Here is a 17101-nt window from a genome sequence, read left to right as displayed (position 1 = left end):
ATAGAAACCCCGTACTTGCTTAACTTTTATCAGAACGAGTGCTCCATTACCTTAACCCACAATCATCTTGTGGTCTTCAAAATCCAAAGTCCCAAGAAATATCAGATTTCTCTCGAAACTAGAAACATGGCGACATTCACTAAAGTCATTTGATCCATCATGCACCTCAATTTTGATTGTTCTAACACTAGCGACTTCGTAGGTTTTATGCACAAACCCACTTCACTAAACCTTCCTACACAGGCCCGTAGGAAGAAAAAATCAATCTGTATGTGTTCGAAACAACCCATATCTTAGATCCACTCAGCTTGTGGCTTCTCTTAACATGATGTGATCACGATTGCATCTCCATAATCTTCTTCGAAATCTTCACTAGCCATGCCTATAGTAGTTCCTCAATTTTCCTTAGCCTTCAACTTTCCACATTAATAACTGATATGCTCAAAACTCATACAACAATAGCACTCCACCTCTTGTCTCTATCTTGATTTCCAAATTTCTCCAACGTCTTCATGGTCACTCTTGAACCAAGAGCTCTGATACCACTTGTTAGGAAATTCGGGTCACCTTCCAAATTCCCTAGCCCAAGACCGAAACCGAATGAAGACAGTAATCACAAACTATGCAAGCAAACACAAGATTGTTGACAAGGTTCGGTCAAACAGTTGACCTACGTCCCCGGGTGATGGTGATGGTGGGTCCACTAAACGAGAAGAAGATTACAAACTTTTGAAGAACGTTTTGGTTCTTCCACTCAAATAACCTCTCTCCTCACAACCCAAATTCTCAATAGAGAATTCCCAAATACACCCGATCTCTCAAAGCTTGCAACTCTCTAAAATCTCTCAAATTATCAGAACACTCAATTGATCCACACGGATCTCTCTAAACGATGTCTCAATGGCACCCTCCAGAATGAGTCTCTTTCAACCCACAACGGCACCTCCTAGAATGAGTCCCTTTCAACTCACATCTTCTCTAAATTGTGTCTTCCAATCTCCGAAAGCACACACCAAACCAATAACCCTGAATGACTATTTATAGGCTCACGATTAGTCCAACTCCCAATAGGATCTTCAATCCTAAACCTTTACTTCTAAAGAAAAACTCCATAAATCCTAGATACACTAGAATTGCTTACCCAAAGCCTTCAGAAATAAAGAATCCAAAACAGACAAGGAATTAGATATTGAGCCGCAATCCTAACAATTGGCATGACATCTTTGAGGAGGAACATGTTGTAGAGATCTCATCCATTGCGTACAATCAAGTCAGATTGAGTTTGTTTGTGCTTTTATGGAGAAAGGGTGACGAAGTTTCAAACAAGATAAGTTTAAGAGCAAGTTCATCCGTTGGGTCACCAGGGCAGGAAACTATTCACTGCCACTGGATCTTTGCTTCCACCCGTTGGGTCAGGGTCACCAGTCAGTTACTGTTCATCAAATATTTTTTTTTTTTTTTTTTGTAAAATGAGACATGTATGATGTAAATAAATAGTATTGATAAACAATTTGAAAATGCAATCAAAGAAAATTTTATTGGTAGACAAATTATATGTCCACCGACACTCTTTTTTTTTTTTTTAACTCCACCGACAAAGTTTTTGAAAAGATTTTCACATATTTAAAACTCCACCGACACTTTTATCATGTACACCACCGACAAATTTTTTGAAAAGTGTGAAATTTTTTTGCTTTTCCACCGACAAGTTTTTTGAAAAGTGTGAAAATATTTAAAAATCCACCGACGCTTTTATCACATGCACACCACCGAAATTTTTTTTGAAATGAGTGAGTGATAACCCACCGACACTTTTATGTGTGAAAAATTTCAATAAATAGACATGATGTTTTCACTACATACACACACCATCCGAGCTTAACAAACCTTCACCATTTTCATGTCTCTAGCATTACATATTTCCTAAATTTCCCTCGTTGCAATGAACAATTTCTGGGATCAAATTCGACGGTCTCAGGATGAAGATGATGAAGAGATGATGGCCGCCAACGCCATTGTCATCGCTGCAGTCGCAGAAGAATCTGGAAACCAACACCGAGGGCGCGGTTCTCATCCGGGTCGTGCACCAAATGAGGAACGACTTAGAGAAGAAAGGGGCAAAGGTATGTTGGCCGACTACTTTGTCGACCGGCCAGTGTTCAAAGATCCGGTGTTCCGAACACGTTACAGGATGAGTCTCAATCTCTTCAAGCGTATATCTACTGACCTTTTCCAGTATGATCGTTACTTTGTTCAAAGGTCAGATGCTACCGGCAAAGTCGGACTGCTTCCGGAGCAGAAGATGACAGCTGCCTTGCGAATGCTTGCTTACGGTGCAGGGGCAGATCAATGTGCTGAGTATTGTCGGATGGCGAAATCCACCTCCGTCGCAGCCCTTCAGCACTTTACACGAGGAATTGTTGGTCTTTACTCAGCAGAATACCTCCGCGCTCCTACTGCAACCGACCTCAGACGACTTCTTGCCAAAGCTGAGAGGAGAGGTTTTCCAGGAATGATTGGGAGCATCGACTGTATGCATTGGCAAGGGAAGAATTGTCCGACAGGTTGGGCTGGAGAACATAGTGGTAGGAAACAGATCCCCACTATCATCCTGGAAGCAGTCGCATCTTACGACACCTGGATTTGGCACGCATTCTTTGGAATGCCCGGGGCATGCAACGACCTGAACGTCTTGGCAAAGTCTCCGTTGTTTGATGAGCTTACCGCCAGTAGAGAACCTCTGATCAAATTCCAAGTTAACAACAGAGCTCACAGTCTAGGGTACTATCTCGCCGACGGTATTTGTCCTCGATGAGCGACTTTCTTGAAAACTGTTCGAAATCCTACACGCCCCAAGGAAATCGAGTTTGCAAAGGCTCAAGAGGGGTATAGGAAGGATGTAGAGAGATGTTTTGGTATATTACAGTCACGGTTTGGTATTGTTAGAGAAGCTGCTCGTGGGTGGCATAAAGAGGACATTCGATACATTATGTTGACGTGTATTATATTACACAACATGATTGTCGAAAATGAACGACATGAAGACAGCGATGATGAGTTGGAGTCCGATGATGAGGAGGATAACAATATGAGGCCCAGGATTGCTGAGGTATGGGAGAGACCAACCGGTAGAGACTTTGATCCTGTTGGTAGAGATGCTCATCATATGAACGAATTCATGGACCGCTACCAACAAATTAGATCTGAGCACAGTCACTCCAACCTTCAGGAAGACCTCATTCAACACTTTTGGGAATTTCAAGGCAATAGGAGTATCTAGATCAAAGTATTTGTGTGTGTTTTCTATTAGTTTTTATGTTTTTAATTATGTTTGTGTGGTTTGTACTTTAGTTTTTATGTTTTTAATTATGTTTGTGTGGTTTCATTTAGCTTTTCTTTTGTAAGGGTATTATTCAAATAAATTTTCATTTCATCAATCTAATATTACATAAGTGAAAAACCAAGCATTGGAATCATAACAATACAATTATTTAAAATATATAACTCCCTAATTTTCCTAATCCTCATCTTCATTAGGAATCCAATTTGTGTTTGTGGGTTCATCCATATGGTTGGGGTTGGTGGATTCACCCGAAGAGAAATGTGGGGAAGGGACACCACCGGTGAATGGTGGTTGTGGGAAGCCACCGGGGAAAGGAGATTGTGGATAATACCCACCGGGGAATGGTGGTTGTGGATAGCCACCGGGGAAAGGAGGTTGTGGATAGCCACCGACAAAAGGAGGTTGTGGATAATATCCACCGGTGAATGGTGGTTGTGGGAAGCCAGATCCACGGGTTGCATCTTCAGCTTCTTTCTCCGCAATTTTTTGTTTGTTTTCTTTGCCAGTAATTCTTTTTGGTTGGCGTCATCTTACTTGTGTCCATCTCCATAATTCGCTCTTCTCTCTCTTGATTTTTGAATTCCCTCTCTTGAATATCCAATTGCAAGCTTATATAATCTCGTTGTTGTTGGTCACGGAGATGTCGAGCATATTCCTCATCACGTTTCTCCTTGGCAGACAACATTGATGTTTGGTTGGTTGCTATAGTCTCCACAGCGGCTGTCAGAGGACTGGAATCATTAGATGTTTTCTTTCCTTTCCGAAGAGCTTCTTTGGCAGCCTTCTTTCCTTGAGGCCTCACCGAAGGATTGGGAGTTGCATCGGCGTTTACCTCATCTGCATCTATGTCCAACTGGACATGAGAATCAGGAATGGATTGTTGTGTGTGCATCCGTTCAGTTCCTCCCCTGGAGGTTCCTCCAGCCGAAGAGGAATGGTTTGGAATGTCATCAAATTGTTGAAACCCCTTAACAATCTCGTAACATTCTAAACTAATGAAATCACCTTTTTTTGGTTTTCCTTTCGATTTGGTCATCGCAGCTCTCCACAAATCTTGTGCTTGACGTAGCTATTTAATTTAAACAAAAAAGTATAAATCTATTAGTACAAATATAAACGAGGTACAATGTATCAACTATTTAAATATACTCACCGTATAATGTATAATTTAAATAAAATGAAGTCTAAAGTATGATTATGAAGTACTAATTTGAAGTATAATTATCAACTAAATTTTAATATATCAACTAATAATTTAAAGTATAATTATCAACAAAATATTTCAACTAATAATTTAAAGTAAGATGTATCAACTAATTAAATTTTAATATACACTAAAAGAATCATAAAAATTAATATTTGTGTTACACTACAAATTCATACCTCATCAATCATATTCGCACCACTATTGTACCAAAGCTTCGCTTGCCTTAACGCACAATGCCAAGCATAAAGTTCGACTTTCAAGGTTTTCCACCTCCCTTGAAAAGCTTGCAATGATCGGACATATTCATCCCAATGTTCGGCATAGTGTTGGCGTACCTCTATCCATAGATCATCTTTTCTTCGTTCCGTACCCTTTGCCGGATCTTGGCTAACAGCCCTCCAAGACTTGCACAATTGAATGTCTTCAATAGTCTGCCAACGTGTCCCATCAATACTTGGATCTCCTACGGGTTCGACAATCGTATTGCCTCGTACACTCATATTGGAATCAAAAAATTGTAGAGTATGAAAGCTATGAGGAGAAGAAACAAAAAATTTTGAGGAAGAAAGATGATTTTTTTGGTGTGAGAAGTAAAATAGGAGGTGAGGTATTTATAGGAAATTGTGGTTATATTTTTTTTGTTACCGTTGTAATCTAACGGTTATTTATTTATTTTTATTTTTTTAAACCTCTTCTACCAGAATGGAAGCCGTCAGATCCCTTTAAGGCTCAAAATCAACGGTCCAGATCTGTGGACCGTTACATTCAAACTGCAAAGTAGCCCAACGGCTACACGCCACGTCGCACCTCCACTGCACCTCCACGCCACTAGACGACAAAATCGTGGCACCCAACGCACCTGCTGCCCTGTCGCCGCTAGAAGACAAGCGGTTGGCCTTCACGTCTTCGGCTACGCGCGTCTCCCCTCTTCTCTTCTTCTTGGGCCAGCCTGGCAGCCTGGGTCACGGGCTCAGTCACCATGGTGCCCGAGTTGGTGCCCTGGGCCTCCCCCTGTAGTCTTGCCCCAGTTCCGGTGGAAGGATGAACAGTGGCGAAATCCTCCCCCCCAGCCTCCTTTTGACGTGGTGCCCGGGCAAGAACAAGCCCGGTGAACTTGCCCTTAGTGAGTTTCACCCTAAGCAACCGAAAAAGAGATTAAGTGCATCTCATACTTCTGCTAAAAAGTTTCAAGTTAGCTTGCATTGCTACCCTTTGAGAAATAGGACACGTATCAAGAAACTTAATTTTTTATTTTTCTTGTAGCTTCTTGAGAATTTTCTTTTAATTTCTTATGTAGCTCTGATTTCTTTTTATTCACTTATCATTATCTATTTTTTTGTTTGAGGATTTTGATTTTCATTCCCCGCCCCCGCCCCCTCCCGCGGAACCGTGGTGGTCCCTTCCAGAATACCCGAATACCCCCTTACATTTTTGTTGTTTTTTAATATGGATTACCCCCTGAGGTTTGGGGGTAACTTCATGTTAGTCCATATGGTCTCAATTTAATTAGAAACACCCCTGAGCTTTTCAATTTTAATCAGCTGTGTCCAATTTTTCAGATTCCGTCCAAATTAGACGTTAACTGCTGATGTGGACGTGGACGTTAACTTTCCCACTTTAAACCTACCTAGGAGCTAAATTACATTTTTAACCCTTATCTTCTTCCTTCATACCTGAACTAGTAACACATAACTGAAACTAGGCCTCATCATATGGCCCTTGGGCCCTAAGCCCGCCCGGCCCGACCCTTTTTTATTTAGGGTAGGGTATGGGTCACACAAATAAAGCCCGGCCCTACCCTACAGCCCGGCCTGATTGAGCCCGTAAGGGCTAGGCCCGGCCCGGCCCTAACCCGGCCCTAAAATTTATATTTTATTTTTGTTATTTTCTATTACATGTGTTATATGTATAAAACTATGGAAGTGTAGAAAATTATTTCAATCTGCCATATTAGGAAATGAGTCTTTTAAATTGAGCCATATTTTGAGAAGAAAAAAATAATTTTTTTTAAAGAATTAACCGTTAATTCGGCAAAAATGCCGCCGTTTTAATCTAATCTTATGTGTATTTTAATATTTACCAATAATTACTGTTAACTAATTAACTGTAATAATTACAAAGCTATTATTTCAAATTGGACAATATATTCATGTAATACCAATTTTGAAATAAATCAAGTAATCAACATAACTAAAAATAATCAATTGGTCGAGTTGAAACCATTTTACCAATGTAATGTTAACTTCTTAATGAGCAAAATGGGGGACGAAATGGAATTTTTTAAAATGCACCGCTGGATGTTATTTAAATATGAATATATGTTAGTGGTAGAAATTTCAGCAATTTCCGCCTTCGTTTGGACCTCGATCTAACCGGTCAACTCAATACCCTAAATAGAACATAAAACAAATATGCTCTTAACCGGTCCTTGGCAATTCACTTTTTTCGATCTTTCAGCTCCCACACTCTCATGGGTAGGGGGTCTACTTATGGATGTCAAAATTCTGCAACGTTTGTCCGCGCATGGTGCCGCTCCCTTTAGGGAAGTTTGCTTGTGTAAAGCGTTGACCGCTCCGTTAGGTGCCTTATTCACGGCGGATCGGGCTAATTTCTTTACACAATACCTATCACTATTGTATAAACATATAAGAATTTTCCGATTGATCGATTTTCATTTCAAAATTTTTGGATCGCACATAATCCTTATATGTCTATTAATGTAGTATAACTAGTTTATTAGGCTTGTTACCCTCCATGAGCAAAATGGGGGACGAAATGGAATTTTTTAAAATGAACCGCTGGATGTTGTTTTCATATGAATATATGTTAGTGGTAAAAATTTCAACAATTTCCACATTCGGTTGGACCTCGATCTACCCGGTCAACTCAATACCCTAAATAGAACATAAAACAAATATGCTCTTAACCGGTCCTTGGCAATTCATTTTTTTCGATCTTTCAGATCCCACACTCTCATGGGTAGGGGGTCTACTTATGGATGTCAAAATTCCGCAACGTTTGTCCGCGCATGGTGTCGCTCCCCTTTGGGAAGTTTGCTTGTGCAAAGCGTTGACCGCTCCGTTAGGTGCCTTATTCACGGCGGATCGGCCTAATTTCTTTATACAATACCTATCACTATTGTATAAACATATGAGAATTTTCCGATTGATCGATTTTCATTTCAAAATTTTTGGATCGCACATAATCCTTATATGTCTTGTAATGTAGTATAACTAGTTTATTAGGCTTTGTTACCCTCCATGAGCAAAATGGGGGACGAAATGGAATTTTTTAAAATGAACCGCTGGATGTTGTTTGCATATGAATATATGTTAGTGGTAGAAATTTCAACAATTTCCGCATTCGGTTGGACCTCGATCTACCCGGTCAACTCAATACCCTAAATAGAACATAAAACAAATATGCTCTTAACCGGTCCTTGGCAATTCATTTTTTTCGATCTTTCAGCTCCCACACTCTCATGAGTAGGGGGTCTACTTACGGATGTCAAAATTCCGCAACGTTTGTCCGCGCATGGTGCCGCTCCCCTTAGGGAAGTTTGCTTGTGCAAAGCGTTGACCGCTACGTTGGGCGCCTTATTCATGGCAGATCGGCCTAATTTTTTTACACAATACCTATCAATGTTGTATAAACATATGAGAATTTTCAGATTGGTCGATTTCCATTTCAAAATTTTTGGATCGCACATAATCCTTATATGCCTATTAATGTAGTATAACTCGTTTATTAGGCTTGTTATCCTCCATGAGCAAAATGGGGGACGAAATGGAATTTTTTAAAATGCACCGTTGGATGTCGTCCATATATGAATATATGGTAGTGGTAAACATTTCAGTGACTTCCACCTTCGGTAAATATGTTCAATAAAAAACAATGAGTCCTTTATTACAAATATATACCATTAAGCCATATTTTGAGAAGAAAAAAATAATGTTTTTTTTTTTGTTAAACAAAATAAGGCCCTTTTTTGGCCCATTTCGGCCCTATTTGGCCCTATTTGAGGGCCGGCCCGACCCGGTCCTTTCGGCCCTAACGGATCGGGCTTTTCGGGCGGGTAAGGGTTAGCATATTTAAGCTCTGGCCCGACCCTACCCGGCCCTAAATTTTGTCGACTTTGACTAGGCCCGGCCCGGCCCGACCCTAAGCCCTAAAATTTAGGGTAGGGCCGGCCCTAGCCCGGCCATGATGACCCCTAACTGAAACTAGTAAGCAGAGGACTACTGTGTGTTTTATCACTCTCCCCTCGTTTTAAAACCGATCACAGAATTAAACTCATTTCACAAAACCAAATCACCCACTATAAACCATTTATTCAAAACCATGACAAAATTAAACCCATTTCACAAAACCACCAAAACCTCGATCCTGGTGGCTATAGAACGCTAATTTAGACACCAAAAGCCAGGAACCCAAAATGAAGAACAAGAAGAGAATCTACGCTAAATTGATAAACCCCAAATTGCGTTGAATATATTGATAAATGCCAAATTGCTGCTGGTATATATCATAAAATTGCTCCTCCAGGAAGAGGGATTTTGGGAAGGGAATCCGGGTCGGATGTGAAGAGCGAGTCGTAAAACTCTTCGAGGAAGACGATGAGCTGGATCTTGAGAGGGATTTCACGCTTGTTGAGATCAGAGAGAGTTTGGTCGATGAGGATTGGGTGCGTGGAGTTCCAGCGGTCGAGGTACAAAATCCGAAAGCAGTCAAAATTGCAAAAGCGAGTCAAACTCAAGCTCGTATTAGAAGGAAAACAAACCAAATTCTTGAAGTTAAAGATGATCTTGGTTCTTGGACCAATGATTTTTATCAGATTGCTGATATTCTTATCTCTTCTTTTAAGAGACGTTTTTCTCAATCTTCAATTCCAAGTAAAGAAGCTATTAATTCTTTTATTTCTTGAATTGAACCTTGTATAACTAACTCTGATAACAATCATCTCCTAGCTCCAGTTACTGTAATAGATGTGATTATAGCTCTTCATTATATTCGACCTTTTAAAGCCTCGGGACCTGATGGTTTACATGTTATCTTCTTCCCTACCTTTTGGAATCAGGTAAAAGACCTTCTTCATAAACTAATTTCTAATTTCTTTTCTAATAATCTGGACATCTCCCTTATTAATAAGACTACTATAGCCTTGATTTCAAAGTCCGAGAATCCAGAAACATTAATCAATATTGGCCCATGAGTCTATGCATTATTTATTGCTCATAAAGTTATTACCAAAATTATTGTTTCCGGTCTAAGACCATTACTTGATAAATGCATTTCAAAGAATCAAGGTGCTTTTGCACCAACTAGATTGATTCATGATAATATTCTCATTGCTCATGAGATGTTTACTTCTTTTAATAAGAAATAAGGCAGAAAGGGAAGTATGGCTATTAGATTAGATTTGGTCATTTGGAGAAAGCTTACAATGTTTATTTATTTTAATAAGAAATAAGGCAGAAAGGAAAGTGTAGCTATTAAATTAGATTTGGAGAAAGCTTACGATTTTCAGAATTGTTTGGGTTCCATCATTCTTGGATCAACCTTATTAGAACTTGTATAACTACGGTTCTTTTTCAATTCTCATTAATGGTTCTTCTTATGGTAACTTTGCACCTACTAGAGGTATAAGGCAAGGGGATCCTTTATCCCCTTATTTATTTATTTATTCTTTTTATGGAACATTTCATTAGAGCTCTCAATCTTCTTACTACTAAACCAAGAACTCAGGTTGGTGTCCTTTTAATGGGCCTAGAAAGCATTTGAGGACACCGTGTGATTGAACAATAAAAAATAAAAAAACTCAGGTTGGTATCCTTTCTTCCAACCATGGACTTAAAGTTTCCAATCTCATGTTTGCAGATGACTGTCTTATCTTTGCTAAAGCTTCTCATTATGCTGCTAAACATATTCTCTATACTTTAGATTCTTTCTCTGAGGCTTCTGGCCAACAAATCAACTATAATGCATCCATTATTTATTTTTCTTCCAATATTAATGCCTCTATTAAAAGGGATATTGCTTGTTGTTTAGGTATTCAATACAAGTCGTCTATTGGTAAGTACTTAGGTGATCATAACATTGTTTTTTGGAAGGATCTTTTCAATATGAATGAATGAAATTCTTAAAATGCAGAAGAAGCTTTCAGGTTGAAAATCTAATACTCTCTCAAAAGGTGAGAAGCTTACTTTGGTAAAATCTAATTTGTCTGGCATGCCAAATCATATTCTATCTTATTTTAAATGCCCTCAGAAACTCACTAATAGACTTGATAAAGAGAGTGTAGATCTTTCTTCTGGGGTAAATCTGATCCAAGTATCAGTTGTGAGACAAACTCGGTGATTGCCTAATTCTAAGCTCAACTGTGTGCTCTCTTTTTTTCATCGTACATTTACAAAAACCTCCTAACAATTACACGCCTAGAAGGAACTTTAAACAAAGGCACAGCTATTGAAAAAAATCTTTTAAATATATCCATCTTTCTCGATGTGAGAAAATGGAAGCTCATCCATCACAATCATCTCACAACCAACTATTACACATGCCTCTTGCGTCCATTTCTTCATAACTACACTTGGATCCTGCGTGGCATCACTAGCTAATACTTGTTGTTCTAAATTATCTCTACCATGATACAGTTTGCATACGTTCTCTATGCGCCTCCTAAGTGTACTAGTTCCATTGAAACTAGAATCATAAGCAAAATCTTAATTTGGAGCGGTACTTACATTTAGCTCGGACTTCATGGCACAACCTTTGTTTGTTTTCCATCAATTTGCTCGTAAATATGCTTCTCAAACTTGTCGAAGTAATCCCACACCCTACTCTTTGCAGTTGCCTCCAGTGGCTTCGATCACTAGTATCTTCTCTCCCCTCGATCGCTCATTAGAGCCACTTTTCAATCACATATTCACATCTTAACCATTTAGTTTTTAGGTATATATGAGTAGATTATCTCAGTAATTTTCAACCAAAAAAAAAAAAAATTCAACCAAATTGATAATCATTAAGGCATTCACAACTGCGATTTACAATTATGAACACGAACGGTTCAAGTTGGACAGATTCGGTTCGTCCATTGATTTAATCTAGTTCGATACCGTAACGATCATCAATTTGGCTTAAAATTTACAGAAATGATCTATACATTAGAACCTAAAAAATGAATGGTCGAGATGCCCAAATACAATTGAAAAGTGGGTCCCACAAGAGATCTCTTAAAATTTCCAAAAAAAAAAGGATCCCTTAGTGGAAAGGCCCTATATATATATATATAGGGGCCGCAGGCGTGGGTGAAAGCATGCTTTTAACCGAAACACGAGAAATCGATCCGGGAACTTGTTTCAAACCCATGATAAACAAGCGCAAACCCAGTCCATTCCGTTCTTTCCTGGATTCGCTCACATGTCAATCTGCTTCTGCTATAGGATAGTCGCAACGAGTCTAGAGGTACCAAAGCCTGTATGAGGCACTGAAAGTGTAGTTTGATCCGAACATGAATCATTAACTTATGACGTTCAAAACCAATAAAAGTCGGATTGATCAAAGCCGCTTGACTGGTAAGGAGAGGAGTCGTTCTCAGGAAATATATACATATATATATATATAGACACAGGCGGACGTCGACGCAACAACAGCTTCCAGGCGGCGAACGGCTTGCAGGAGGGAGGCCGGAGGCATCCCGGACCGTTCTGGGCAGCGATCAAGGTCGGAGGAGATCGAGGTTGCACGTTCTGGGCAGCGACCGGACCTGCAACTGCAAGCTTCTGGGCAATGCCGCAACCTCGTCGCCAGCGACTCCACCCGACTGCAGACCGGCTTCTCAGACCCCTAGCCCCCCCTCCGGCAAGCCCCACTGCGCTGTCGAAGCACTACAAAAAATATGTCCTTTTCCGACTGACTTTTTCCGACCAAAAAAGAATTTGGTCGGATGTGACAGTATTTTCGACCAAAAATTTTTGCCCGTCGGAAATACAAATTTTGGATGACCATTATTTCCGACGGCAAACAACCTCTCGGAAAAAGTTTAGAGTGGGGTCGGAAATAATTATAATTTGGCGGCAAAAGTTGCCGCTAATTGTTTTTCCGACCAAGTGTGATGTCGTCGGAAAATAAATGGTCATTTTCCGATAAGATTTTGTTTCGTCGGAAAGTCGTTGGAAATTATAGGGTTTATTTCCGACCACATATTCACTATCGGAAATAGCAAAAAAAAAAAAAAAAAAAAAGAGGGTTAAAAGTGGCCAATATATAGATTCCTGCATTTTTTGTCTTCATATTCTTGCAAATTTGGTCATAACATATATAATGAAAAACCAGAAATAGGTTCATCATCATTCAATGCAACAAAGTATAGACACTATTAGAAATAGGTGCTGCTGCCGGTGGTGGCACGGCGTGGGAGCTTCTACCAAATTAAGATTTTGCTTATGATTCTAGTTTCAATGGAACTAGTACACTTAGGAGGCGCATAGAGAACGTATGCAAACTGTATCATGGTAGAGATAATTTAGAACAACAAGTATTAGCTAGTGATGCCACGTAGGATCCAAGTGTAGTTATGAAGAAATGGACGCAAGAGTCATGTGTAATAGTTGGTTGTGAGATGATTGTGATGGATGAGCTTCCATTTTCTCACATCGAGAAAGATGGATATATTTAAAAGATTTTTTCAATAGCTGTGCCTTTGTTTAAAGTTCCTTCTAGGCGTGTAATTGTTAGGAGGTTTTTGTAAATGTACGATGAAAAAAAGAGAGCACACAGTTGAGCTTAGAATTAGGCAATCACTGAGTTTGTCTCACAACTGATACTTGGATCAGATTTACCCCAGAAGAAAGATCTACACTCTCTTTATCAAGTCTATTAGTGAGTTTCTGAGGGCATTTAAAATAAGATAGAATATGATTTTGCATGCCAGACAAATTAGTACTTCATAATCATACTTTAGACTTCATTTTATTTAAATTATACATTATACGGTGAGTATATTTAAATAGTTGATACATTGTACCTCGTTTATATTTGTACTAATAGATTTATACTTTTTTGTTTAAATTAAATAGCTACGTCAAGCACAAGATTTGTGGAGAGCTGCGATGACCAAATCGAAGGGAAAACCAAAAAAAGGTGATTTCATTAGTTTAGAATGTTACGAGATTGTTAAGGGGTTTCAACAATTTAATGACATTCCAAACCATTCCTCTTCGGCTGGAGGAACCTCCAGGGGAGGAACTGAACGGATGTACACACAACAATCCGTTCCTGATTCTCATGTCCAGTTGGACATAGATGCAGATGAGGTAAACGCCGATGCAACTCCCAATCCTTCGGTGAGGCCTCAAGGAAAGAAGGCTGCCAAAGAAGCTCTTCGGAAAGGAAAGAAAACATCTAATGATTCCAGTCCTCTGACAGCCGCTGTGGAGACTATAGCAACCAACCAAACATCAATGTTGTCTGCCAAGGAGAAACGTGATGAGGAATATGCTCGACATCTCCGTGACCAACAACAACGAGATTATATACGCTTGCAATTGGATATTCAAGAGAGGGAATTCAAAAATCAAGAGAGAGAAGAGCGAATTATGGAGATGGACACAAGTAAGATGACGCCAACCAAAAAGAATTACTGGCAAAGAAAACAAAAAAAAATTGCAGAGAAAGAAGCTGAAGATGCAACCCGTGGATCTGGCTTCCCACAACCACCATTCACCGGTGGATATTATCCACAACCTCCTTTTGTCGGTGGCTATTCACAACCTCCTTTCCCCGGTGGCTATCCACAATCTCCTTTCCCCGGTGGCTATCCACAACCACCATTCCCCGGTGGGTATTATCCACAATCTCCTTTCCCCGGTGGCTTCCCACAACCACCATTCACCGGTGGTGTCCCTTCCCCACATTTCTCTTCGGGTGAATCCACCAACCCCAACCATATGGATGACCCCACAAACACAAATTGGATTCCTAATGAAGATGAGGATTAGGAAAATTAGGGAGTTATATATTTTAAATAATTGTATTGTTATGATTCCAATGCTTGGTTTTTCACTTATGTAATATTAGATTGATGAAATGAAAATTTATTTGAATAATACCCTTACAAAAGAAAAGCTAAATGAAACCACACAAACATAATTAAAAACATAAAAACTAAAGTACAAACCACACAAACATAATTAAAAACATAAAAACTAATAGAAAACACACACAAATACTTTGATCTAGATACTCCTATTGCCTTGAAATTCCCAAAAGTGTTGAATGAGGTCTTCCTGAAGGTTGGAGTGACTGTGCTCAGATCTAATTTGTTGGTAGCGGTCCATGAATCCGTTCATATGATGAGCATCTCTACCAACAGGATCAAAGTCTCTACCGGTTGGTCCCTCCCATACCTCAGCAATCCTGGGCCTCATATTGTTATCCTCCTCATCATCGGACTCCAACTCATCATCGCTGTCTTCAGGTCGTTCATTTTCGACAATCATGTTGTGTAATATAATACACGTCAACATAATGTATCGAATGTCCTCTTTATGCCACCCACGAGCAGCTTCTCTAACAATACCAAACCGTGACTGTAATATACCAAAACATCTCTCTACATCCTTCCTATACCCCTCTTGAGCCTTTGCAAACTCGATTTCCTTGGGGCGTGTAGGATTTCGAACAGTTTTCAAGAAAGTCGCTCATCGAGGATAAATACCGTCGGCGAGATAGTACCCTAGACTGTGAGCTCTGTTGTTAACTTGGAATTTGATCAGAGGTTCTATACCGGCGGTAAGCTCATCAAACAACGGAGACTTTGCCAAGACGTTCAGGTCGTTGCATGCCCCGGGCATTCCAAAGAATGCGTGCCAAATCCAGGTGTCGTAAGATGCGACTGCTTCCAGGATGATAGTGGGGATCTGTTTCCTACCACTATTTTCTCCAGCCCAACCTGTCGGACAATTCTTCCCTTGCCAATGCATACAGTCGATGCTCCCAATCATTCTTGGAAAACCTCTCCTCTCAGCTTTGGCAAGAAGTCGTCTGAGGTCGGTTGCAGTAGGAGCGCGGAGGTATTCTGCTGAGTAAAGATCAACAATTCCTCGTGTAAAGTGCTGAAGGGCTGCGACGGAGGTGGATTTCGCCATCCGACAATACTCAGCACATTGATCTGCCCCTGCACCGTAAGCAAGCATTCGCAAGGCAGTTGTCATCTTCTGCTCCGGAAGCAGTCCGACTTTGCCGGTAGCATCTGACCTTTGAATAAAGTAACGATCATACTGGCAAAGGTCAGTAGATATACGCTTGAAGAGATTGAGACTCATCCTGTAACGTATTCGGAACACCGGATCTTTGAACACTGGCCGGTCGACAAAGTAGTCGGCCAACATACCTTTGCCCCTTTCTTCTCTAAGTGGTTCCTCATTTGGTGCACGACCCGGATGAGAACCGCGCCCTCGGTGTTGGTTTCCAGATTCTTCTGCCACTGCAGCGATGACAATGGCGTTGGCGGCCATCATCTCTTCATCATCTTCATCCTGAGACCGTCGAATTTGATCCCAGAAATTGTTCATTGCAACGAGGGAAATTTAGGAAATATGTAATGCTAGAGATATGAAAATGGTGAAGGTTTGTTAAGCTCGGATGGTGTGTGTATGTAGTGAAAACATCATGTCTATTTATTGAAATTTTTCACACATAAAAGTGTCGGTGGGTTATCACTCACTCATTTCAAAAAATTTGTCGGTGGTGTGCATGTGATAAAAGCGTCGGTGGATTTTTAAATATTTTCACACTTTTCAAAAAACTTGTCGGTGGACAAAATTGTCGGTGGAAAAGCAAAAAAATTTCACACTTTTCAAAAAATTTGTCGGTGGTGTACATGATAAAAGTGTCGGTGGAGTTTTAAATATGTGAAAATCTTTTCAAAAACTTTGTCGGTGGAGTTAAAAAAAAAAAAAAGAGTGTCGGTGGACATATAATTTGTCTACCAATAAAATTTTCTTTGATTGCATTTTCAAATTGTTTATCAATACTATTTATTTACATCATACATGTCTCATTTTACAAAAAAAAAAAAAAAAATATTTGATGAACAGTAACTGACTGGTGACCCTGACCCAACGGGTGGAAGCAAAGATCCAGTGGCAGTGAATAGTTTCCTGCCCTGGTGACCCAACGGATGAACTTGCTCTTAAACTTATCTTGTTTGAAACTTCGTCACCCTTTCTCCATAAAAGCACAAACAAACTCAATCTGACTTGATTGTACGCAATGGATGAGATCTCTACAACATGTTCCTCCTCAAAGATGTCATGCCAATTGTTAGGATTGCGGCTCAATATCTAATTCCTTGTCTGTTTTGGATTCTTTATTTCTGAAGGCTTTGGGTAAGCAATTCTAGTGTATCTAGGATTTATGGAGTTTTTCTTTAGAAGTAAAGGTTTAGGATTGAAGATCCTATTGGGAGTTGGACTAATCGTGAGCCTATAAATAGTCATTCAGGGTTATTGGTTTGGTGTGTGCTTTCGGAGATTGGAAGACACAATTTA

At 39.8% G+C, this 17101-nt stretch overlaps 2 protein-coding genes across 2 annotated transcripts; one reads left to right on the top strand and one right to left on the bottom strand.

Moving 5' to 3' along the window:
* Positions 1–1942: 1942 nt before the first annotated feature.
* On the top strand, positions 1943–3280 carry LOC133730343 (uncharacterized). Its single transcript, XM_062157956.1, has 2 exons — positions 1943–2781; positions 2947–3280. The coding sequence occupies exons 1-2, from the start codon at positions 1943–1945 to the stop codon at positions 3278–3280; spliced, it is 1173 nt and encodes a 390-aa protein (XP_062013940.1).
* An 11505-nt stretch (positions 3281–14785) lies between these two features.
* LOC133730341 (uncharacterized) lies at positions 14786–16123 on the bottom strand. The gene is made up of 2 exons (XM_062157955.1): positions 15285–16123; positions 14786–15119 (listed from the first exon to the last, which is right to left on the bottom strand). The coding sequence occupies exons 1-2, from the start codon at positions 16121–16123 to the stop codon at positions 14786–14788; spliced, it is 1173 nt and encodes a 390-aa protein (XP_062013939.1).
* Between the last annotated feature and the right edge of the window lie 978 nt (positions 16124–17101).

The sequence above is a fragment of the Rosa rugosa genome, chromosome 2 (assembly GCF_958449725.1).
Source record: "Rosa rugosa chromosome 2, drRosRugo1.1, whole genome shotgun sequence".
NCBI lineage: Eukaryota > Viridiplantae > Streptophyta > Magnoliopsida > Rosales > Rosaceae > Rosa > Rosa rugosa.
Note: the sequence above shows the minus strand (reverse complement) of the source record. Positions and strands in the feature narration are given on the sequence as shown.

What these genes read in the sequence shown, in the direction of transcription:
- LOC133730341 (XM_062157955.1), bottom strand. Translation starts at nt 16,123, where the DNA reads ATGAACAATTTCTGGGATCAAATTCGACGGTCTCAGGATGAAGATGAT. An exon ending in AACAGAGCTCACAGTCTAGG is followed by an intron (nt 15,120 to 15,284) that starts GTACTATCTCGC and finishes TGGTATTGTTAG; the next exon opens with AGAAGCTGCTCGTGGGTGGC.
- LOC133730343 (XM_062157956.1), top strand. Translation starts at nt 1,943, where the DNA reads ATGAACAATTTCTGGGATCAAATTCGACGGTCTCAGGATGAAGATGAT. An exon ending in AACAGAGCTCACAGTCTAGG is followed by an intron (nt 2,782 to 2,946) that starts GTACTATCTCGC and finishes TGGTATTGTTAG; the next exon opens with AGAAGCTGCTCGTGGGTGGC.